Source organism: Scyliorhinus torazame, chromosome 15, assembly GCF_047496885.1.
Source record: "Scyliorhinus torazame isolate Kashiwa2021f chromosome 15, sScyTor2.1, whole genome shotgun sequence".
Classification (NCBI taxonomy): Eukaryota; Metazoa; Chordata; class Chondrichthyes; order Carcharhiniformes; family Scyliorhinidae; genus Scyliorhinus; species Scyliorhinus torazame.
The window spans coordinates 212,987,477-213,012,849 of record NC_092721.1 but is presented as its reverse complement, the minus strand read 5'-3'; the positions used below and the strand labels follow the sequence as shown (position 1 = coordinate 213,012,849).

Below are 25,373 nucleotides of genomic sequence, written 5' to 3'. Positions count from 1 at the left end.
CCTCCTCCGCCTCCTCCTCCTCCTCCTCCTCCTCCGCCTCCTCCTCCTCCTCCGCCTCCTCCTCCTCCTCCTCCGCCTCCGCCTCCTCCTCCGCCTCCTCCTCCTCCTTCGCCTCCGCCTCCGCCTCCGCCTTCTCCTCCGCCTCCTCCTCCGCCTCCGCCTCCTCCTCCGCCTCCTCCTCCTCCTCCGCCTCCGCCTCCGCCTTCTCCTCCTCCTCCGCCTCCTCCTCCGCCTCCTCCTCCTCCTCCTCCTCCTCCTCCTCCTCCTCAACCTCCTCCCCCTCCGCCTCCGCCTCCGGCTCTGACTGCTCTCCTCTGCAGAGCCGGCACCTTTACCAGCTTCCAAAACAGAAGACTGATTGCTGAGCGCCTTTCCGGGAGATTCCTGCACGACCTTTCTGGTTCTCGTGGATTGCCTGGTGGTCACCCATTCCCGCTCTGCCTCGCGACCCTGAAGCTGCCATGTGACATCTCTTGCTGTCCATGTAGCTCTCAGCTTCCCGGATGAGCTTCAGTGACTCCAGCCGACGCTCGAGCTCTGAAACCTGGAGCTCACGTTTGTGCAGCACTTCCTGCATGTGTGGTTGTCTCGGACACGGTAATCCCCTCGATTTCCCACGCGTTACAAGACACACATTCCAACCATTGAGTTGACCCGCCATGGCTGCCACTTGCTTCCCTGACTTAATTTTTCTTTGGTTTTATTTATGCAACTTTATTGTACCCGCCCGTGACAACGGCTTCTGTTCTGACAATACAGAGAAGCAGAAGAATGTTTTTTTTCTAATTCTCAGCCACTTGATGACCCTCCATCACGGCAACTTCTCACCAAATAATTAACTTCTGCTCTGTTGTGATGTTGGGTAGTTGGTGCTGTTGATGTCGGGCTCAATGTCCTCCCCTCGCTCTCTCCTCTAGGTTAGAGTCATAGATTCGGCAACAGTGCAGAAGGAGGCCATTCGGCCCATCGAGTCTGCACTGACCATCTGAAAAAACGAGGCCCACAGTCTCGCCCTATCCCCATAACCCCCCTAACCTGTTCATCCTGGACACTCAGGGACCCCACCCGAGGTATTTACCCAGTTCCCCCTCCCATCTCCCCCCCCGGATATTTACCCAGTCCCCCTCATACCCACCTCAGGTATTTACCCAGTCCCCCCCACCCTGGTACCCACCCCCGGTATTTTCCCAGTCCCGTCCCTCCCGTTCCCACCCCGGGTATGTATCCAGCCCATCTCCTGCTCCTACCGCCCCCCCCGGTACCTACCCAGGGTATTTACTCAGTCCCATCCCTCCCGTACACCCCCCCCGGGTATTTACTCAGTCCCGTCCCTCCCGTACACCCCCCCCGGGTATTTACCCAGTTCCCCCCCCCATATCCCCCCCCCGGGTATTTATCCAGTCCCGTCCCTCCCGTTCCCACCCCGGGTATTTACTCAGTTTCTATAGTGATTCCCACAATCTCAGCCCATCTCCCAGTTTGGGGACTTTCCTGTCTTTGACCTCTTGGAGTCTGAGGTCAATATCCTGATCCCAACCCTGCTAACTGCCCCCCCCCACCTCCATCCCCCCCCCCCACAACTGGGATGACAGGACCTGCCCCCTCAGCCGATTGCTGTGGTAACTATGAGTAGACGGGGGTTGTTCCTAAAACTCACAGAATCATCACAGAGCAGAAGGAGGCCATTCAGCCCATCGAGTTAGCACCGGGTGTACAAATGAACAATTCATCGTCGGCCATTCTCCCGCCTTCTCCCCATGACCCTGCTCATCTTCCTTTTTAAATAATAGTCTAATTGCCTTGAGAGTCTCGACTGAACCGGCCTCCACCTCACTCTCAGCCAGTGCGTTCCAGTCCCAAGCCACTCGCTGGGCCCAAGCCACTCGCTGGGACCAAGCCACTCGCTGGGCCCAAGCCACTCGCTGGGCCCAAGCCACTCGCTGGGCCCAACACCCTCGCTGGGCCCAAGCCACTCGCTGGGACCAAGCCACTCGCTGGGACCAAGCCACTCGCTGGGCCCAAGCCACTCGCTGGGCCCAACACCCTCGCTGGGCCCAAGCCACTCGCTGGGACCAACACCCTCGCTGGGCCCAAGCCACTCGCTGGACCAAGCCACTCGCTGGGACCAAGCCACTCGCTGGGTGAAAATATTTTTCTTCAGATCACTGTGTCCTCTGGTTCTGAGCTTTCACAAGTTGCAGGAGTGACTGGTCCTCGGGCCTTGCAGGGAGGTTGACTGGAACAGTAATTATTCTCTTCTTTGTCCTGGTGAAGGTTATTCAAACAGGAGTTGGAGAGTGAGTTTGAGAAACTGAAAGTGAAGCTTCAGCTGGTGAAAGGAAACATTGAGAAACAGCCTGAGGTCCGGGACCAGATGGAAGATTTTATCCAGGTTAGTGCCGGCTCTCTGGGTCAGTGATACACGATCAATTACTATTAAAACGAGGTAGTAACATAACTGAAGGCTTTAATAGACTAGAACCATTCCCCAGCAGCTTCGGAACAGAATGAGGGCTGCTGGGACGGCACCAGTTCTTATACCCCGCCTGTCAGGGCGGAGCTACATACCAAAACAGCCAATGGTAAACTCCTAGGTTTAACCAATGGTCTTCAGCCTCTTGGGTACTGCAATACCTGATAATACCACATTCACCCCCTGTTAAAAAAGAGTCCGGTGGGGGTGGTGGCCAGTGGTTACAATTGCATTTAACATGGTATGATCAGGTATGGAGGCACCGTGATACCTCCTTACAGCGTTGTAGAGAATATTTACAATCGTGGAAGATATGTACATTCAGTGTTTATTTACAGTTACAGATCGGTTATACTGAGGCAATCAGTCGGTCGGGTGGCCTGGTCGTCCTCCTGGATCGTCTGGGCTTCGGTGGTGATTCTGGTGGGGGTCCGGGCGTCTGCGACTCCGGGAGCGTGGCTTCGTCGTCCATGGCAGCTTCGTCACCCCTAGACGGCGCTGGTGGGGCAAACGGTTGACAAGAGAGGGGTGCACCTGTAGGGGGCGTCGGTGGGTGGGAGGGCCTAGGCAGGGGCGGCGGGAGGTCTGACCCTCCAGTGAGGTGCTGTGGGGGGAGGGGGGGGGGGGTTAATGGTTCAGGTGCGCGAGGGATTCCGACAGGCGCCAGGTCCCAAAGGGAGACTGTATCTTGCCGGCCATCAGGAACGCCACGCAGGCGTACTGGGGGTTAGCGTGCAGCAGGTGGACCCTCTCGACCAACGGGTCCGACTTGTGCGCCCGCACGTGTTTTCGGAGCAGGATGGGTCCGGGTGTCACTAGCCAGGTTGGGAGCGAGGTCCCGGAGGAGGACTTCCTGGGGAAAGGAGACGTTCATGAGGTGTCTGATTGGTAGTTGACCGGATGGTGTGGAGGCCTCCGGGAGGACTTCCTGCCAGCGGGAGACCGGGAGGTTCCTGGGCCGTAGGGCCAGTAGAACAGTCTTCCAGCCCGTTCTGTCCTCCCTCTCCACCTGTCCGTTTCCCCGGGGGTTGTAACTGGTCGTCCTGCTCGAGGCGATGCCCCTGTTGAGCAGGAATTGACGCAGCTCATCGCTCATAAAGGAGGACCCCCTATCACTGTGTATGTACACGGGGAAACCGAACAGTGTAAAGATACCCTGGAGGGCCTTGATGACGGTGGTTGTGGTCATGTCGGGGCAGGGGATGGCGAATGGGAACCGGGGAGTACTCGTCAATCACGTTCAGGAAATACGTGTTGCGGTCGGTGGTGGAGGGGAGGGGGCCTTTGAAGTCCATGCTGAGGCGTTCAAAGGGACGGGAAGCCTTTATCAGGTGCGCTCTCTCTGGCCAGTAGAAGTGCAGTTTGCACTCCGCGCAGATTTGGCAGTCCTGGTGACAGGTTGCGGGTCTTAATGAAATGAAAGAAACGAGTGACCCCGGGTGGCAGAGGTCCTCGTGGAGGGCTCGGAGGCGGTCCACTGTGTGGTGGCACATGTGCCGCGGGATAGGGCATCAGGAGGCTCGTTTAGCTTCCCGGGACGATACAAGATCTCGTAGCTGAAGGTGGAGAGTTCTATCCTCCACCGCAAGATCTTGTCGTTTTTAATCTTGCCCCGCTGTGCATTATCGAACATGAAGGCGACCGACCGTTCGTCCGTGAGGAGAGTGAATCTCCTGCTGGCCAGGTAATGCCTCCAATGTCTCACAGCTTCTACTAAGGCCTGGGCCTCTTTTTCGACCGAGGAATGGCGAATTTCGGAAGCATGGAGGGTACGGGAGAAGAAAGCCACGGGCCTGCCCGCTTGGTTGAGAGTGGCCGCCAGAGCTACGTCGGACGCATCGCTCTCGACCTGGAAGGGGAGGGACTCGTCTATGGTGCGCATCGTGGCCTTTGCAATGTCTGCTTTGATGCGGCAGAAGGCCTGGCGGGCCTCCGTCGACAGGGGGAAGGTTGTGGACTGGATTAGGGGTCGGGCTTTGTCTGCGTAGTTAGGGACCCACTGGGCGTAGTAACTGAAAAACCCTAGGCAGTGTTTCAGGGCCTTGGGGCAGTGAGGGAGGGGGAACTCCATAAGGGGGCGCATGCGCTCAGGGTCGGGGCCTATAACTCCATTTCGCACTACGTAGCCTAGAATGGCTGGACGGTCGTGCTAAACACGCATTTATCCTTATTGTACGTTAAGTTAAGGATTTTAGCGGTCTGGATAAATTTCCGGAGGTTGGTGTCGTGGTCCTGCTGGTCATGGCCGCAGATGGTGACGTTATCCAGATACGGGAACGTTGCGCGTAAGCCGTACCGGTCAACCATTCGGTCCATCTCGCGTTGGAAGACCGAGACCCCATTAGTGACACCAAAGGGAACCCTTAAAAATTGATAGAGCCGCCCATCTGCTTCGAAGGCAGTGTACCTGCGGTCACTATTACGGAGGGGTAGTTGATGGTAAGCGGACTTGAGATCCACCGTGGAGAAGACCTTGTATTCTGCGATCCTGTTCACCAGGTCGGCTATGCGGGGGAGAGGGTACGCGTCCAGCTGCGTAAACCTGTTGATGGTCTGGCTGTAGTCCATGACCATCCTATGCTTCTCCCCGGTCTTGACCACCACTACTTGAGCTCTCCAGGGACTGTTGCTCGCTTCGATGACCCCTTCCCCTAGCAGCCTTTGGACCTTTGGCCTGTTGAAGGTCCGGTCCTGGGCACTGTACTGTCTGCTCCTGGTGGCGACGGGCTTGCAATCCGGGGTGAGGTTCGCAAACAGGGAAGGCGGGTCGACCTTTAGGGTAGCGAGGCCGCAGACAGTAAGGGGAGGTATAGGGCCGCCGAATTTAAAGGTCAGGCTTTGCAAGTTACATTGGAAATCCAGCCCCAGGAGGGTAGCCGCGCAAAGGTGCGGCAGGACGTACAGGCGGAAATTGTTGAATCTCCTGCCTTTGACAGTGAGGTTCGCTAGGCAGAACCCCTTTATCTCCACCGAGTGTGACCCGGAGCCAGGGAGATCCTTTGGTTTACAGGGTGGGTAACAAGTGAACAGCGCCTTACCGTGTCGGGGTGAACAAAGCTTTCCGTGCTCCCGGAGTCGATCAGGCAAGACGTCTCGTGGCCGTTGATGAAAACCGTCGTTGTTGCTGTTGCGAGTGTCCGAGGTCGACTTTGGTCCAGTGTCACCGAGGCCAGATGAAGCAGTTGCGAGTTCTGATCGGGCAGCGTGTAGACGGCCGTGCTGGGGGCCTGGGGCCCCATCCAAGATGGCGTCTCCCATGGGTCGTACATGGTGGTCGGGGATGGACAAAATAGCGGCGCCCATCCGTCCAGCGCGGTGTCCGATGAACAAGATGGCCGCGTCCGTGGGCCGCACGTGGCCCCAGGATAGGGGGGGTGGCGGTGAATGCTGGCCGGTCGGGGCCTGAAGGGGGGTTGCCGTGGCGGTCCGGAGTTGCCACTGGAGACCGCGGCCACGGCTCGTGCCTGGCAGACCCTCACAAAATGGCCCTTCTTGCCGCACCCTTTGCAGGTGGAGGTGCGGGCCGGGCAGCGCGTGCGGAGATGCTTCACCTGCCCGCAGAAGAAACAGCGGGTCCCGACGGAGCTAGCGGGCCGTCTTACAGCGCAGGCCTGCGGGGGCACGGGGAGGGTCAGTGGGGCTGCCGCTGCGGGATGTCACGTAGCCCAGGGGGGCCGCCGCACGGTCAGGCGCATAGGACTGCGCGTTTCTGGAGGCAACGCCATGGACCGTGCCAGGGCCCGTGCCTCTCTAAGTCCCAGGGTGTCTTTTCCTAAGAGCCGCTGGCGGATCTCTGAGGAGCTCATACCTGCTACGAAGGCATCCCGGAGTAGGTGTTCCGTCTGCTTGCTCCCCGAAACTTGCGGGCAGCCACAGTTTCTGCCCATCACCAGTAGCGCACAGTAGAACTCCTCCAACGATTCCCCGGGGCTTTGCCGTCTTGTTGCAAGCAGGTGACGAGCATAGACCTGATTTACAGGGCGGATATTAATGTCCTTTTAACAGTATCGCAGCATCGAAGTCCTCCGCCTCCTCGATGAGGGTGAAGATTCCAGGGCTTACTCTCGAGTGCAGAAGATGCAGTTTCTGTTCTCCTGAGGGGGTGCCTCCGGCCGTCTCGAGGTAGCCTTTAAAGCACGCCAGCCAGTGCTTAAATATCGCCGCCGAGTTCTCCGTGTGGGGGCTGAGTTGTAGACACTCCGGCTTGATTCAGAGATCCATCCTTTCAGCTTAAGAGTAGTCTATTAAATTGATGCACGATCAATTACTATTAAAACAAGGTAGTAACATAACCGAAGGCTTTAATAGACTAGAACTGTTCCCCAGCAGCTTCGGTACAGAATGAGGGCTGCTGGGACGGCACCTGTTCTTATACCCCGCCTGTCAGGGCGGAGCTACATACCAAACAGCCAATGGTAAGCTGCTAGGTTTAACCAATGATCTTCAGCCTCACGGGTACTGCAATACCTGATAATACCACAGTCAGCTTGAGGGTTGAGGTAGTTGGTGCCAGAGGTCAGTCAGCGCCTCCTGTCAGGGTCAGAGGCCGTGCTCCCTGTGAGGGTCAGGACCAGAGGTCAGGTCAGGGGTCGCTGTGTCGGGTCAGGGGTAGCGGGTCAGTTCTCCCACTCAAGGTCAGAGGTCACTGCTGTGTCAGGGTCAGTTCTCCCTGTAGCCACTTAAAATGGCCAACTCCCGATTCAAATGGCGAACGGCAAAGGCTGATGGGAAAGTCAGCCAACAGGACACAAACGAGCAGCTGCAGGTGGCTGTGTATTTACCTCTGGAAAGGCCAGACAAGATCGATACCAGCAACCATCAGCATAACAAAACACCAGCCATCTGCACATTAATGAGCAATCCCCCGGGAACAATAAGCAACATTTAGACACAAAGCAAAACCAGACTCTTCGGCGCCAGCAGGAGCCGACACCAAAGGGAGGTGAACGAGCCACCTCAGGGACCGCCCATCGATCAGGGAACCGCTCCAGCATTGGAGAAAATCGAACCAAGCGATTGGGACAAAGTCCAATCACTTGGGACCAGGTACAGGGTCCGCCCCGAAAGGCGGGAAGCCCCTGGGGACGATAAGAATCAAGCCCAAGTTCAAATCGCTCTTCTTGACCGGGTCACTCAGCAACGCGAACCAACCCTTGACAGTGACCAGTCCAGCCGCCACCGATATCCAGTAAGTCTTACTCCAACGCTCGCTACGAGATAGGTGCTCCTAGCTACCAATCTGTACCAAATTCGAATCCCACAGACTCAGAACCCGAACGAAAGGCCCATTTGTTCCCCTGACCTGGTGGGCCAGTCAAAGTTAAGTATAGGCCTGTTAGCTGTAGAAGTAGCTTAAACGTAGAATTTGTGCATGAGTAGCGATTACAGTGTATAATAAATGTGCTTTGATTTGAATCTTACTAATCGGTGTATTGGATTATTGATCATTACTCGGACTTGAACCTCGTGGCGCTATCAGAAAGATACCTGGCGACTCGAGAGCAAAGGTAATAAAACAGAGCAATTGAACGAAGGTAAAAGTTAGCAACATCCCACTCAAGGTCAGGGGTCACTGCTACATTTAGGTCAGCGGTCAGTTTCTCCCACTCAAGGTCAGGGGTCACTGCTGTGTCAGGGTCGGGATCAGTGGGTCAGTTCTCTCACTCAAGGTCAGGGGTCAGCATCCGAGTTTCCTGGTTTATAATGAACGATGTGTTTTTACGCGGCAGAGGGCAGAGGTGGAGTTGGAGGAGGTCCAGAGGTCGATGGCGGAGCTCCAGGACCGTGAGCCGGGAACGTGCTGAGTATTTCTGTGAGGAGGAGGAGAAATTTAAACTGGAGGATTGTTGCACCATCTTCAAAAGCTTCGGAGAGAAATTCATCACGGCAACTGAGGTAAGGGGGGGAGGGCGAGGGGGAGGGGAGGGGGAGGAGGGATGGGGAGAGTGGGAGAGCGGGAGAGGGAGAGCGGGAGGGGAGAGTGGGAGGGGAGAGTGGGAGGGGGAGAGAGGGAGGGGGAGAGGGAGGGGGAGAGAGGGAGAGAGGACAGGGAGAGAGGGAGAGCGGGAGGGGGAGAGAGGGAGAGCGGGAGGGGGAGAGAGGGAGGGGGAGAGGGAGAGCGGGAGGGGGAGAGGGAGAGTGGGAGGGGGAGAGAGGGAGGGGGAGAGTGGGAGGGGGAGAGGGAGAGTGGGAGGGGGAGAGGGAGAGTGGGAGGGGAGAGTGGGAGGGGGAGAGGGAGAGGGGGAGAGGGGTGAGTGGGAGGGGGAGAGTGGGAGCGTGGGAGGGGGAGACAGGGAGGGGGAGAGTGGGAGGGGGAGAGGGAGAGTGGGAGGGGGAGAGTGGGAGGGGGAGAGTGGGAGGGGGAGAGGGGGAGAGTGGAGGGGGAGAGGGAGAGTGGGAGGGGGGAGAGTGGGAGGGGAGAGTGGGAGGGGGAGAGTGGGAGGGGGAGAGTGGGAGGGGGAGAGTGGAGGGGGAGAGGGAGGGGAGAGAGGGAGGGGGGAGGGGGAGAGTGGGAGGGGGGAGAGTGGGAGGGTGAGGGAGAGGGAGGGGGAGGAGGGAGAGAGGGACAGGGAGGGGGAGAGAGGGAGAGAGGGACAGAGAGAGGAGAGCAGGAGGGGGAGAGAGGGGAGAGCGAGAGAGGGAGAGCGGGAGGGGGAGAGAGGGAGAGCGGGAGGGTGAGAGAGAGCGGGAGGGGAGAGAGGGAGAGCGGGAGGGGGAGAGAGGGAGGGGGAGAGAGGGAGAGCATGAGGGGGAGAGAGAGGGGAGAGAGGGAGAGCGGGAGGGGGAGAGAGGGAGGAGAGTTGGATGAGTGGAGGGTGGGGTACTGGGTTAGGGTTGAAGAAGAGACCAATCCAGGCTTGGGCTGACAAGCGGCAAGTTACATTCACGCCACACAACCCCCGGGCAATGACCGTCTCCTACAAGAGAGGATCTAACCACCGCCCCTTGACATTCATTGGCATCACCATCGCTGAATCCCCACAATCAACATTCTGGGGGTTACCATTGATCAGAAACTGAACTGGACCCAGCCACATTAATACTGTGGCTACCAGGGCAGGTCAAAGGCTTGGAATCCTACAGCGAGTAACTCACCTCCTGACCCCCCCAGAGCCTGTCCACCATCTACAAGCACAAGTCAGGAGTGTGATGGAAAACTCTCCACTTGCCTGGATGAGAGCAGCTCCAACAACCCTCGAGAAGCTCAACACCATCCAGGACAAAGCAGCCCCGCTTGATTGCTCCCCCTTCCACAAACATTCAAACCCTCCACCACCAATGCAGTGTAGCAGCCCGTGTGTACCATCTACAAGGTGCACTGCAGTAACTCACCAAGGTTCCTCAGACAGCACCTTCCAAACCCACGACCGCTACAATCTAGAAGGACAAGAGCAGCAGATACCTGGGAACCCCACCACCTGGAGGTTCCCCTCCGAGTCACTCACCCCCCTGACTGGGAAATATATCGCCGTTCCTTCACTGTCGCTGGGGCACATCCTGGAACTCACTCACTAACAGCACAGTAGGTGTACCTTCACCTTAAGGACTGCAGCAGTTCAAGACAGTAGCACAGTGGTTAGCACTGTGGCTTCACAGCTCCAGGGTCCCAGGTTCGATTCCCCGCTGGGTCACTGCCTGTGCGGAGTCTGCACGTTCTCCCCGTGTGTGCGTGGGTTTCCTCCGAGTGCCCCGGTTTCCTCCCCATAGTCCAAAGATGTGCAGGTTAGGGAGATTGGTCGCACTAAATTGCCCTTAGTGTCCAAAAAGGTTAGGGGGGGGGTTACGGGGATGGGGTGGAGGCGTGGGGTTGGGTAGGGTGCTCTTTCCAAGGGCCGGTGCAGACTGGATGGGCCGAATGGCCTCCTTTGTGCACTGTAAATTCTATGAAATTAAGAAGCAGCTCACCACCACCTCCCCAAGGGCAATTAGGGATGGACAATAAATGCTGGGCCTAACCAGCGACACATACGTCCCGTAAACAAATAAAATAAATATATTCATGACGGAGAATTTGGATAAGTATTTGAATCACAGGAAAAGAGGGAGACAATACCGGCTGGTAATGTCACAGGACGAGCAACCCAGGATATGGGGACATGGGGCCAAATCACACCATTTAAATACAATTAGATAAAGCTGGAAATTAAAGCTTGTCTCAGTAACGATGACCATGAAACCATTGTCGATTATCGTAAAAACCCACCTGGGCAACTAACGTCCTTTAGGGAAGGAAATCTGCCGTCCTTACCCGGTCTGGCCGACATGTGACTCCAGACCCACAGCAATGTGGGGTCTCTTAATTACCCCTGAAATGATGGAGCAAGCCCCTCAACTCGATGCAGTTAGGGATGGGCGATCTCTCTCTCCCCCGTCTCTCTCTCTCTCTCTCCCCGTCTCTCTCTCTCCCCCTGTTTCTCTCTCTCTCTCACTCCCCCTGTCTCTCTCTCTCTCCCCGTCACTCTCTCTCCCCCTGTCTCTCTCTCTCCCCTGGTCTCTGTCTGTCTGTCTGTCTCTGTCTCTCTCTCTCTGTCTGTCTGTCTCTCTCTGTCTCTCTCTCTCTCTCTGTCTCTCTCTCTCGGTCTCTCTGTCTCTCTCTCTCTCTCTGTCTCTCTCTCTGTCTCTCTCTCTCTCTCTGTTTCTCTCTCTCTGTCTCTCTATCTGTCTCTCTCTCTCGCGCTCTCTGTCTCACTCTCTCTGCCTCACTCTCTCTGTCTCTCTCTCTCCCTCTCTCTCTCTGTCTCTCTCTCTCACTCTCTCTCTCTGTCTCTCTCTGTGTCTCTCTCTCTCTGTCTCTCTCTGTCTCTCTCTCTCTCTGTCTCTCTCCCTGTCTCTGTCTCTCTCTCTCTGTATCTCTCTCTGTCTCTCTCTGTGTCTCTGTCTCTGTCTCTCCCTCTCTCTGTCCCTCTCTCTGTCTCTCTCTCTCTGTATCTCTCTCTGTCTCTCTCTCTGTCTCTCTCTGTCTCTGTCTCTCCCTCTCTCTGTCTCTCTCTGTCTGTCTCTCTCTCTCACTCTCTCTCACTCTCTTGTTTCAGGAGAACAGACAGCGTGTGTTGTTGGAGATTAAACGTCAAGCAATAGAGGACGGGAAGAAAGCAAAACGAATCTCGATTGCCAGCTGTTCCCATATGGAGAAGGATTTAAGTGGAGTTGACCTGGAGTTTCTGCTCCTGAATAATTATAAAAACTCTTTGCGACCGAAGAGTTTGAGACAGGGCCTTGGTTCAATTGCCAGGAGCCAGTCACTGAAACAGATTCGAGGAAGTGATGGGAACAGCAGGCAGAGCTCATCGCCGACACAGGAGGATGTGAAGCGGTTACGGGAAGTGTCCGAGAAGGTGTTGAATTTTCAGGTTGGACATGGGAACTGCCAGCAGCTCCGCAAACACATGGCGTTTGCACAGAGTTCGCGAATCTCGGAGGAGTCCAGCGAGTCAGTGAGGCTAAGTTCAGGGTCAGTTGACGGTGGAAACAGTGTGATTGTTGGTCAGGAGCAGCAGAAAGAGGCAGAAACTAACGGTGCAAAGTCTGAGCACCCTGCTAGTCCCCGAAAGAAGCAGCAGCAACTGCCTCGGCGGCACACCGTCAGCAACATTCCTCAGCAACATCGGAAAAACCCTCACACACGCCCGGAAAGTTCGACAGAAACCGGTGTCCCCAACATCCCGATCGCTCACTCGCAATTAACTGAAAACTCGGCAAATAAAAGCCAAACTCATTTTCCAGAAGATTCTCTCCTTGATTTAGGAAAACAGAGCAATGAGCAGCTTGCAAATATTCCAGACAAAATCACTTTGAAAACATTGCCCAGACCCTGGTCACATTCTGGTGAAAAATCATTTGCAGCATCTACAACCCCTGCCCCTGGAGAGAAAGTCTCAGCGCGCAGAAAACGCTCCATCACTCGAGGTTTTTCAGTTGAGAAAGTACTTTCATCTCCAGCTCTGAGGAAACCCTCCATATCATTCAAAGCAGTGAAGCCTCTTGCAGCCCACAAGACCCTAAAGGAAGAGGCAAAGAAGGAAGAGTCAGCCTCTTGGAGGTTCCCCAATTTCTTCAACAAAAAACCCATCAAGCCTCCAGCTGGGGAGAGTGCAGCAGAAGAGACACAGCCGGCCCCAGCAGCCCCTGCAGAGAACACAAATATCCTGGCTAACTTTTATAAACTTTTCAGTGACAACAAATCAACCAAATGTAAAAACTCACTGAGTGCCATCCCTGTGGAACAGCCAGGGACTGACCATGGGAGTGAGGCGCCATGAAGAATGCAGCCATACCCATGCGGTATCAGGCGGTCTCGCTGTTTGTTAATGTCCAGGGATTTACCATCCTAATTCTGACCAGGAATTAAGATAAAAGTTTCATGGTGTCTCAGCCAACTCCGATAAGCAGATAACTTGAGTTGCATCAAGCTTCTGAACTGCCCTCAATGTTTCAAGGTTGGAGGAATGAGGCTTATTGAAGAGTGAGGAAGACTTTGGGTGAACAGCCTGTGGGGTGATTCTCCCTCCTGAGAATAAGCGGCTTAAAATGTTGATCCTCCACCTTGAGATGATCCTTTGTTTGGGCTAAGGCAGAGGGATTTTTGGAAATCTGTTGAAGACAGAGGTGGGCAATGAGATGGGTTTGTGTTCTGTGTCATATGAGCAGTGAGTGAGGAACTGGAAATGAAGTCTAAACTCCTAATCATTGACTGATTGAAGAAAAGAAGGTTTGAAGAGGACCCAGTTAATAATTACAGGATAACCATCCTCTTTCAGAGAACCACCATTCACCTCTTGAGGGAAAGTCAAAGTTTTATAATATTAAAATGTATAATATTTTTGACAATTCTGTGGACATGGAATGAATTTTGTAATTATATAATATATATACATTTAAAATGTCACCAGGAGGTGTCAGGGAATCGGGGATTTGAGCGACTGCAATGAGCACCTCACTGACTCCCCGCTTTGCCAATGTGTCTTCATGCTGTGCTCCCTGGTGTCAGGCCAGTTAGTGTGGTCTCCAAACTGCCCCCTATTGTGGGTGTCGGGGGTAAAACAGACTCCAGTGGACTCTCCCGGGAGATTCTCCGAATGTATAATCGGGAACAAGGAAATGGCAGAACAATTAAACAACTATTTTAGTTCTGTCTTCACAGAGGAAGACACAAATAACTTCACAGAAATGCGAAGGAACCAAGGGGCTAGTGAGGAGGAGGGATTGAGGGAAATTAGTATTAATAGAAAAATAGTGGCTGGGAAATGAATGGGACTGAAAGCTGATCAATCCCCAGGACCTGGGGCGAGATTCTCCGACCCCCCCTGCCGGGTCGGAGAATCGCCGGGGGCTGGCGTGAATCCCGCCCCCGCCGGTTGCCGAAGTCTCCGGCACCCGATATTTGGCGGGGGCGGGAATCGCGCCGCGCCGGTTGGCGGGCCCCCCCCCGCTCGATTCTCCGGCCCGGATGGGCCGAAGTCCCGCCGCTAAAATGTTTGTCCCACCGGCGTAAATTAAATCACCTTACCGGCGGGACAAGGGGGCGCGGGCTGGCTCCGGGGTCCTGGGGGGGGGCGCGGGGCGATCTGGCCCCGGGGGGTGCCCCCACGGTGGCCTGGCCCGCGATCGGGGCCCACCAATCCGTGGGCGGGCCTGTGCCGTGGGGTCACTCTTTCCCTTCTGCCTTCGCCACGGTCTCCACCATGGCGGAGGCAGAAGAGACTCCTTCCACTGCGCATGCGCGGGGATGCCGTGAGCGGCCGCTGACGCTCCCGCGCATGGGCCGCCTGGAGATGTCATTTCCGTGCCAGCTGGCGGGGCACCAAAGGCCGTTTCCGCCAGCTGGCGGGGCGGAAATTCATCCGGCGTCGGCCTAGCCCCTCAATGTTGGGGCTCGGCCCCCAAAGATGCGGAGCATTCCGCACCTTTGGGGCGGCGCGATGCCCGTCTGATTTGCGCTGTTTTGGGCGGCAGTCGGCGGACATCGCGCCGTTTCTGGAGAATTTCGCCCCTGATCGTCTACATCCCAGGGTACTAAAGGAGGTTGACATGGAAATAGTGGATGTGTTTCTTCTCATCTTCCAAAATTCTGTAGATTCTGGAACAGTCCCAGCAGATTGGAGGGTGGAAAATGTAACCCCGCTATTTAGAAAAGGAGGGAGAGAGAAAACAGGGAATTACAGACCGGTTAACATATCAGCAGCAGGGAAAATGCTGGAGTTTATTATAAAGGATGTGATAATAGGACACTTTGAAAATATCTACGGGATTAGACAAATTCAACATGGGTTTCTGAAAGGGAAATCGCATTTGACAAACCTACAAGAGCTTTCTAAGGGTGTGATTAGAATAGATAAGGGAGAACCAGTGAATGGTGTATTTGGATTTTCAGGAAGCTTTTGATAAAGTCCCACGTCAGAGGTTAGTGTGTGAAATTAAAGGGCGGAATTCTCCCCTCCCCCCCCGCCCCCCCATGCCGGGTGGGAGAATCGCCGGGGCATCGCTCGAGTCCCGCCACGTTGCCCCGGCACCCGCACGTGATTCTCTCACCCCCGCCAAACCGGCGCGGCGAGAATCCCGGCTGGCCGCTGGGAGAATCGCCACTCACCGTTTATAACGGGCGAGTGGCGATTCTCCGGCCCGGATGGGCCAAGCGGCCTGCCCAACACGATGGCCTCCCGCCGGCGCCGTCCACACCTGGTCGCTGCCGGCGGGAACAGCGCGGGAATGCTAGGGGGGGGGCGGCCTGTGGGGTGGGGGGGAGGGGGGTTCCTGCACCGGGGCGGCCTCCCTGAGGGAGGACCTCCTTTCCTCCGCTGCCCCGCAAGATCCATCCGCCATCTTCTTGCGGGGCGGCCTCGGGGAGGACGGCAACCGCGCACGCGCGGGTGACGTCATTTACACGCCGCCGCTTTTACGCGACGCCAAGGCCCGGCGCGCGTAAATTCCCCCCGGGGGCGGGAGAATAGGGGGCTGGGAGTGGCCTCCGACGCCGGAGTGAAACACTGCGGTTTTCACTCCGGCGTCGGGACTTAGTCTCCCGATGGGAGAATTGTCCCCAAAGTGCAAGGGGTTGGGGTAATATCAGGGGCGAAATTCTCCATCCCGCCCCGCCACATTTCTGCCCCGACCCGCCGGCGGGATGCTCCGTTACGCCAGCCGGTCAATGGGGTTTCCCATTGTGGGGCAGCCCCACACCGTCGGGAAACCCCCGAGCGCCGGCAAAACGGATACTCCCGCCGGCGGAGAATGACGCCCCCGGTCATTGTCAGGAAAACAGAGTTTTCATGGGCGAAAGTCTCCGGTATCGGCGCGATGTCCGCCGACTGGCACCCAAAACGGCGCAAATCAGTCGGGCATCGCGCCGCCCCAAAGGTGCGGAATGCTCTGCATCTTTTTGGGGGCCGAGCCCCAGCCTCAAGGGGCTAGGCCGGCGCCAGACTGATTTCCGCCTCGCCAGCTGGCACGAATATTACATCTCCAGGCGGCGCATGCACGGGAGGGTCAGCGGCCGCTCACGGCATTCCCGCGCATGCGCATTGGAAGGAGTCTCTTCTGCCTCCGCCATGGCGGAGACCATGGCGAAGGCGGAAGGAAAAGAGTGCCCCCACGGCACAGGCCCGCCCGCGGATCGGTGGGCCCCGATCGCGGGCCAGGCCACCGTGGGGGCACCCCCCGGGGCCAGATCGCCCCGCGCCCCCCCCCCCCCAGGACCCCGGAGCCCGCCCGCGCCGCCTTGTCCCGCCGGTAAGGTAGGTGGTTTAATCTACACCGGCGGGACAGGCATTTTAGCAGCGGGACTTCGGCCCATCTGGGCCGGAGAATCGCGGGGGGGGGGGGGCCGCCAACCCGCGCGGCGCGATTCCCGCCCCCGCCGAATATCCAGTGCTGGAGACTTCGGCAACTGGCGGGGGCGGGATTCACGGCAGCCCCCAGCGATTCTCCGACCCGGCGGGGGGGTCGGAGAATCTCGCCCCATATTTCTTGTTTTTGGAATATCACTGTCATATTGTAAATACGGGAAAAGAAGCGGATGAAGTGTGACTGGTTTAATGGGGTTAAAGACGGAAAACCTGCAAAGACCAAACATCAATAAGGAAAGTGTTGTCAGGAAGCAGAATCAGTTTTAGGTAATCCTTGTTCGTATTGTTGGATATTCGAGATAAAGAATAGATTTAAGTGAGTTTAATTTAGTGTTCCTGCGTAAGAAAGGATAAAAGTCTAATTAGATTCATGTTAAACGAAAGTGCTTGTGTCTTTGGCTCCAGTTCCAACTGTGTCTGCATTGTGCTTAGAGAGTTTACAAGGTGAAAATCAAACATGGGCTTAGAGAAGGATTGAGCTGTTGCTTAGCAACCAGGGCCCACCTTTAGGTGAAGGAAGGATTTTTGAGTTTAGTTTTAACTGGACCCAAGACAGTTGGGGGCTAGGAAGCTAGCGACTGCTCAGCTCTCACAACTCTGCCAGAAACAAGAAGAACGAGAGGGTAACAGGAAGAAAGCAAGTTCCAGAAACTAAAGAACAGACCGTTCTAGAAACCAGGGAATGAAAAGAGAAGTTTCAGGAAAATTGAAGTTAAAGGGGCAAAGGGTCTGGAAACTGAACAAGGGTCATGTCCATTGAAGCTAAAGACTGCGCTGAAAAGTGCAGACCTGATGAGGTTGGCGAGACAGATGCCAGATATCGGAAGCAATCCACTGGTTGGTGACCTGAAGACAGCCTAGAAGCAATAGTTAAAGCCATTGTGAAGCAATTGTTGGCTGGATCTCTGAGAGTTTGTGTGGAAGCTTGAAAACACATGGCTATTCAAGACAAAGGAATACTGAAAGGTGAGTTGGAAATCCTGGAAGTAGATCCTTGCTGAAAATAGTTCAGAGAAAGCATTGTTTGAAAGAAGATTCCCTGGGCTAGGGTGGCGTCTTTTTTAACTATATATTGTTGCTAGATTTTAAATTTTTTTTACAATTAATGCAACAAAAATAATGACAAAATAATATCATACAATAGAAGAAATGAAAAGCGTCTGAACATTCATAGAATTGAAGAGGAGAATGACATCGTAACCGGCTTGGCACAAACTGAACGCTCTCAAGAACTGAAGGTGAAAGAGGGTAAGGTCACAATGACATGACTAAACGGTGCACACCCTCCCACGCTGGACAGGACCACAACCATCATTAGAAGTCAGGATAAATTTCCCACAGCAATATCGGGTGCACAACAATTCCCTCGGTCCCTGCATCGCCAAGGACATCAGTGACCCCTCTCCCTGCAAAGCAGATATACCGCTTTGGATACTGTTGAGGGAGATGGCTCACCAGGGGAAGGCAGCAGCAGCCAGGTTCATGGCACCGTGGCTGGCTCTGCTGCACAGCTGGGCAGGAAGAAGAATGGCAGGGCTATAGTGATAGGGGACTCAATTGTAAGGGGAATAGACAGGCGGTTCTGCGGACGCAAGCGAGACTCCAGGATGGTATGTTGCCTCCCTGGTGCAAGGGTCAAGGATGTCTCGGAGCGGCTGCAGGACATTCTGGGGGTGGGGGGGGAGGGGAGGGTGAACAGCCAGCTGTCGTGGTGCACATAGGCACCAACGATATAGGTAAAAAAACGGGACGAGGTCCTACAAGCTGAATTTAGGGAGTTAGGAGTTAAACTAAAAAGTCGGACCTCAAAGGTAGTAATCTCAGGATTGCTACCAGTGCCACGAGCTAGTCAGAGTAGGAATGTCAGGATAGAGAGGATGAATGCGTGGCTCGAGAGTTGGTGCAAGCGGGAGGGATTCAAATTCCTGGGACATTGGAACCGATTCTGGGGGAGGTGGGACCAGTACAAACCGGACGGTCTGCACCTGGGTAGGACTGGAACCGATGTCCTAGGGGGGGTGTTTGCTAGAGCTGTTAGGGAGAGTTTAAACTAATGTGGCAGGGGGATGGGAACCGATGCAGGACGTTGGAAGGTAGTAAAACAGGGATAGAAACAAAAGGCAGTAAGGGGGAAAGTGTAAGGCAGAGAAGCCATAGTCAAAAGTCAAAAAGGGCGACAGTACAAGGTACAGTGACTGAGGGGACCTCAGTGAATAGGACCAGGAATACTAAAAGGAATAAAACGGGAAGTGAAAACATTAATGGTAAGCGACGCGGCAGGTTGTTACAGGAAGATGTGGGTTCGACGACAAGGAAAATTAGGAGAAAGGTGAAGAGGAAATATAACTTCGGAGAGGTTACTGATTGAGGTGTTAAGATTCAGAACAGAGGTAAAAAAGCCAACATAAGTGTACTTTACCTGAATGCTCGGAGTATTCGGAATAAGGTAAATGAGTTGATGGCACAAATCATCGTGAATGACTATGATTTAGTGGCCATTACTGAAACATGGTTAAAGGATGGTCACGACTGGGAGTTAAATATCCGAGGATATCAAACTATTCGGAAGGACAGAGTGGATGGTAAGGGAGGTGGTGTAGCTCTGTTATTTAAGGATGACATCCGGGCAACAGGAAGGGATGACATCGGTGCTATGGAGGATAAGGTTGAATCCATTTGGGTGGAAATCAGGAATAGTAAGGCGAAAAAGTCACTGATAGGAGTAGTCTATCGGCCACCAAATAGTAACATTATGGTGGGGCAGGCAATAAACAAAGAAATAACTGATGCATGTAGAAATGGTACAGCAGTTATCATGGGGGATTTTAATCTACATGTCGATTGGTTTAACCAGGTCAGTCAAGGCAGCCTTGAGGAGGAGTTTATAGAATGTATCCGCGATAGTTTCCTCGAACAGTATGTAATGGAACCTACGAGGGAACAAGCGGTCCTAGATCTGGTCCTGTGTAATGAGACAGGATTGATTCAGGATCTCATAGTTAGGGATCCTCTCGGAAGGAGCGATCACAATATGATGGAATTTAAAATACAGATGGAGGGTGAGAAGGTAAAATCAAACACTAGTGTTTTGTGCTTCAACAAAGGAGATTACAATGGGATGAGAGAAGAACTAGCTAAGGTAGACTGGGAGCAAAGACTTTATGGTGAATCAGTTGAGGAACAGTGGAGAACCTTCCAAGTGATTTTTCACAGTGCTCAGTAAAGGTTTATACCAACAAAAAGGAAGGACGGTAAAAAGAGGGAAAATCAACCGTGGATATCTCAGGAAATAAGGGAGAGTATCAAATTGAAGGAAAAAGCATACAAAGTGGCAACGATTAGTGGGAGACTAGAGGACTGGGAAATCTTTAGGGGGCAACAGAAAGCTACTAAAAAAGCTATAAAGAAGAGTAAGATAGATTATGAGAGTAAACTTGTTCAGAATATAAAAACAGATAGTAAAAGTTTCTACAAATATATAAAACAAAAAAGAGTAGCTAAGGTAAATATTGGTCCTTTAGAGGATGAGAAGGGAGATTTAATAATGGGAGATGAGGAAATGGCTGAGGAACAGGTGAGGACCTTGAGAGGATTGTTATCACCAATGAGGTTGTGATGGGCAAGCTAATGGGGCTAAAGGTAGACAAGTCTCCTGGCCCTGATGGAATGCATCCCAGAGTGCTAAAAGAGATGGCTAGGGAAATTGCAAATGCACTAGTGATAATTTACCAATACCATTCTGGGATCTTCCTGTCCAGTTAGAACACCAACTGGGATTGTAACAAAAGTGAGGGGTTCTTTTGGGATTCAAAATGATTAGTAATGATTTGTTGGGATTTTAAAATGTGGAAAGCAAGTCACTGGATACTGAATAATGAAGCTTTATTGTTAAAAGGTGGGTCTGGGCTTCCGGGTGCGGTGATGACCAGCTAAGTCGCACGTTTCGGCACCTCCCATTGAAACGGACTTTTGGGCTCTTATTAGGAGCCCCAACGGCAATTTTTAATGGCCAAAATCATTGTGTGGTGAAATAGGAGGGAATCCCCCCGGATAAATATGGATAAAGGAGAGGATAGCGGCCGGATTGCAGTGGATCCACTGGAGCAGCGGCAAGGAGGGGAAGCTCGAAGCAAGATGGCGTCGGAAGGTGGCTGTTTGGTATGGGGCCCGGAGCAACAAGAGTTCCTGCGGCGCTGTGTGGAAGAGCTGAATAGGGAGGTGTTGGCCCCGATGCTACAGGCGATTGAAGGACTAAAGGAGGTGCAGAGGACCCAGGAGTTGGAGCTTCGGGTCGTGAAGGCAAAGGCTGCGGAGAATGAGGATGAAGAATGAGGCCTGGTGGTGAAGACAGAGACGCACGAGGCACTGCATAAAAGGTGTGTGGAGAGGTTGGAAGCCCTGGAGAATAACTCGAGGAGGGAGAATTTAAGAGTCTTGGGTCTTCCCGAAGGCACAGAGGGGGCGGACGTCGGGGCATATGTGAGCACGATGCTTCACTCGCTAATGGGATCGGAGGCCCCGACGGGCCCCTTGGAGGTGGAGGGAGCTTATCGAGTTCTGGCGCGAAGACCAAAGGCAGGAGAAATACCGCGAGCCATAGTGGTGAGGTTTCACCGCTACAATGACAGAGAGATGGTTCTAAGGTGGGCGAAGAAAACTCGGAGCTGCAGGTGGGAGAACGCGGTAATCCGCGTGTACCAGGATTGGAGTGCGGAGGTGGCGAGAAGGAGGGCAAGTTCCAACCGGGCCAAGGCAGTGCTCCACAAAAAGGTTAAATTTGGAATGTTGCAGCCGGCGAGATTGTGGTCACACACCAAGGGAAGCACCACTACTTTGAGACGGCAGAAGAGGCGTGGACATTCATTGTGGACGAGAAGCTGGAATACTCTGGCGAGAGAAAAAGCTTCTGTAATAAAGTGGTGGGATGATTATGTGGGACGAGAAAGGGGAAGGGGGGGGGAATTTTTTCAATTTTTCAATTTTGCAACTTTTCTCTTTTCCCCTCGTGGGGGGAGGGGGGGGGAGTATGGGGAACTGTGGGCGCTGGTGGGAAGGAAAGGGGAAGGAGAAGGGAACTGCGCCATCGGGGCGGGGCCGAGTGGGAAACGCGGGCTTTGCTCCCGCGCTATGGTAATTGTGGCGGGAACGGGGACGCAGGAAGGAGGGGGCCTCGCACAATGAGGGGCCGAGGACAAACGGGGGAAGCTGAGGTCAGCCAGCGTTTGCTGACTTCTGGGAGCAACATGGGGGGTGCAACTACGCTAGAAAGGGATCTAGTGGAGGGGGGAGGGGGAGTTAACTGGGTTGCTGCTGCTAAGGGGAAGGGGGAGCTGTTATGGGGCGGGGTGGTCGAGGCGGGAGAGCACCGTCGGTGGGATACACGGGTACGTGGGAACCGGGTGAGGAGCTGGGTTAGAAAAGGGGATGGCTAGTCGACATGGGGGGGGGGGGGTAAAGAGCCCCCCCAACCTGGTTGATCACGTGGAACGTGAGAGGGATGAATGGGCCGATTAAAAGGGCACGGGTACTCGCACACGTAAAGAACTTAAAGGCAGATGTGGTTATGTTGCAGGAGACACACCTGAAACTGATAGACCAGGTCAGACTACGTAAAGGATGGGTGGGGCAGGTGTTCCATTCGGGCTTAGATGCGAAGAATAGGGGGGTGGCTATTTTAGTGGGGAAACGGGTACTGTTTGAGGCAAAGACCATAGTGGCGGACAGTGGGGGTAGATATGTGATGGTGAGTGGCAGATTGCAAGGGGAGTCGGTGGTTCTGGTGAACGTATACGCCCCGAACTGGGATGATGTAAACTTCATGAAGCGTATGCTGGGACGTATCCCGGACCTGGAGGCGGGAAAGCTGGTAATGGGGGGAGACTTCAATACGGTGCTTGATCCAGGGCTGGACCGGTCTAGGTCTAAGACCGGGAGGAGGCCGGCAGCGGCCAAGGTGCTTAAGGACTTCATGGAGCAGATGGGAGGAGTAGACCCCTGGAGATTTATCAGACCTAGGAGTAAGGAGTTTTCATTTTTCTCCCATGTTCACAAGGTATATTCACGGATAGACTTTTTTGTCCTAGGAAGGGCACTGATTCCGAAGGTGACAGGGACGGAGTACACGGCCATAGCCATCTCGGACCACGCTCCACACTGGGTAGATCTGGAGGTAGGAGAGGAAAAGGAACAGCACCCACTCTGGAGAATGGATATGGGCCTGTTGGCGGATGAGGGGATATGTCTAAGGGTGAGGGGGTGTATCGAAAGGTACTTGGAGCTTAATGACAATGGAGAGGTTCAGGTGGGAGTGGTCTGGGAGGCGTTGAAGGCAGTGGTTAGAGGGGAACTGATATCCATAAGGGCCCATAAAGGGAAGCAAGAGAGTAAAGAAAGGGAGCGACTGTTGAGAGAACTTCTGAGGGTGGACAGGCGATATGCAGAGGCTCTGGAGGAGGGACTGTACAGGGAAAGACAAAGGCTACATATGGAATTTGACCTGCTGACCACGGGCAAGGCAGAAGCACAGTGGAGGAGGACACAGGGAGTGCAGTATGAGTATGGAGAGAAGGCGAGCCGGTTACTGGCCCAACAACTGAGGAAGAGGGGAGCGGCGAGGAAGATAGGTGGGGTGAGGGATGAGGAAGGTGAGATGGAACGGGGAGCAGAGAGGGTGAACGGGGTGTTTAAGGCATTCTATGAGAGGCTGTATAAGGCTCAGCCCCCGGAAGGGAAGGAGGGAATGATGCATTTCCTAGATCGGCTGGAATTCCCGAAGGTGGAGGAGCAGGAGAGGGCGGGACTGGGAGCACGGATTGAGGTGGAGGAGGTGGTAAAGGGGATTGGGAGCATGCAGGCGGGGAAGGCCCCGGGACCAGATGGGTTCCCGGTGGAATTTTATAGGAAATACATGGACCTACTGGCCCCGCTTTTGACGAGAACTTTTAATGAGGCCAGGGAAAGGGGGAAGAGGGGAGTACTCAGGGGAGGAGAAGAACACCGGGTATCATTGTATGCAGATGATCTATTGCTGTATGTTGCGGACCCAGTGGAGGGGATGCCTGAGATAATGTGGACACTCAGGGAGTTTGGGGAATTTTCGGGGTACAAATTGAATATGGGGAAGAGTGAGTTGTTTGTGGTGCATCCGGGGAGCAGAGCAGGGGAACAGATGATTTACCGCTGAGGAGGGTAACAAGAGATTTCCGGTACTTATGGATCCAGATAGCCAGGAACTGGGGAACCCTACATAGGCTTAATTTAACACGATTGGTGGAACAGATGGAGAAGGATTTTAAGAGATGGGACATGGTGCCCCTGTCACTGGTGGGCAGGGTGCAGGCGGTCAAAATGGTAGTCCTCCTGAGATTTATTTTTGTGTTCCAGTGCCTCCCGGTGATGGTTACGAGGGCTTTTTTCAAAAAAATTGAGAAGAGTGTTATGAGCTTTGTGTGGGCCGGGAAGACACCGAGAGTGAGGAGGGGGTTTTTGCAGCGTAGCAGGATAGGGGGGGACTGGCACTGCCGAGCTTAAGTGATTATTATTGGGCCGCCAATATCTCAATGGTGTGTAAGTGGATGGGAGAAGGGGAGGGAGCGGCGTGGAAGAGACTGGAAATGGCGTCATTTCCTACAAGCATTGGCGACGGCGCCGTTGCCGTTCTCCCCGAAGAAATACACCACAAGTCCAGTGGTGGTGGCAACGCTGAAAATTTGGGGGCAGTGGAGACGGCATAGGGGAAGGACGGGTGCCTCGGTGCGGTCCCCGATAAGGAATAATCATAGGTTTGTCCCGGGGAGAATAGATGGGGGATTTAGAACATGGCAGAGAGCAGAGATTGTGCAACTGAGGGATCTGTTCCTAGACGGGACGTTTGCGAGTCTGGGAGCGCTGACGGAAAAATACGGGTTGCCCCAGGGGAATGCATTTCGGTATATGCAATTGAGGGCTTTTGTGAGGCAACAGGTGAGGGAATTTCTGCAGCTCCCGACGCAGGAGATTCAGGATAGAGTGATTTCGGGGACATGGGTGGGGGATAGTAGGGTGTCAGATATATACAGGGAAATAAGAGACGAGGGGGAGATCATGGTGGATGAGCTGAAGGGAAAATGGGAAGAAGAGCTGGAGGAAGAGATCGAAGAGGGGCTGTGGGCAGATGCCCTACGCAGGGTAAACTCTTCGTCCTCATGTGCCAGGCTTAGCCTGATACAATTCAAGGTCTTGCACAGGGCGCACATGATCGGAGCAAGGCTCAGTAAATTTTTCGGGGTAGAGGGTAGGTGCGGGAGATGCGCGCGAAGCCCAGCGAACCACACCCACATGTTTTGGTCATGCTCGGCACTGCATGGGTTCTGGGTGGGGGTGGCAAATGTGCTTTTGAAGGTGGTGGGGGTCCGGGTCGAGCCAAGCTGGGGGTTGGCTTAATTCGGGGTTGCAGAAGAGCCGGGAGTGCAGGAGGCGAGAGGGGTTGATGTTTTGGCCTTTGCGTCCCTAGTAGCCCGGCGAAGGATATTGTTAATGTGGAAGGAAGCTAAACCCCCGGGCGTGGAGACCTGGATAAATGACATGGCAGGGTTTATAAAACTGGAACGGATAAAGTTCGCACTAAGAGGTTCGGCTCAAGGGTTCACCAGGCGGTGGCAACCGTTCATTGACTATCATTGGTGTTTTTGTAGGGATATTTTTACTTGGATATGTATATTGGCTTGTTTGACTTTATTATTTGGGAGAGTTAATATTTTGTTATGGCATAGAGCCATATCATAGAATTTACAGTGCAGAAGGAGGCCATTCGGCCCATCGAGTCTGCACCGGCTCTTGGAAAGAGCACCCTACCCAAGGTCAACACCTCCACCTTATCCCTATAACCTATAATGGCAGTTGCCATTTAGTTTATATATTATTTATTTATTTGTTAAAAACGGTCGCTATTATTTATATTGTTTTATTGTTGTAAAAGGGAAACATTTTTGTACTGTTTTGTTTGGCCGAAAAAAAATTTGAATAAAATATATATATTTTTTAAAACGTGGATCTGTAAATCCTTAAAGAGTAAGTGGAGA

General features: G+C 54.0%; 1 protein-coding gene across 1 annotated transcript in view; it reads left to right on the top strand.

The window, feature by feature from the left end:
* LOC140392182 (uncharacterized) overlaps positions 1 to 13,336 on the top strand; it is a gene marked incomplete at its 5' end in the record, with an annotated part of 146,849 nt that extends 133,513 nt beyond the window's left edge. Inside the window, 4 exon segments of the mRNA XM_072477564.1 lie at positions 2,275 to 2,392; positions 8,203 to 8,253; positions 8,255 to 8,368; positions 11,506 to 13,336. Of these exon segments, the coding sequence (XP_072333665.1) occupies positions 2,275 to 2,392; positions 8,203 to 8,253; positions 8,255 to 8,368; positions 11,506 to 12,732 (1,510 nt within the window).
* Between the last annotated feature and the right edge of the window lie 12,037 nt (positions 13,337 to 25,373).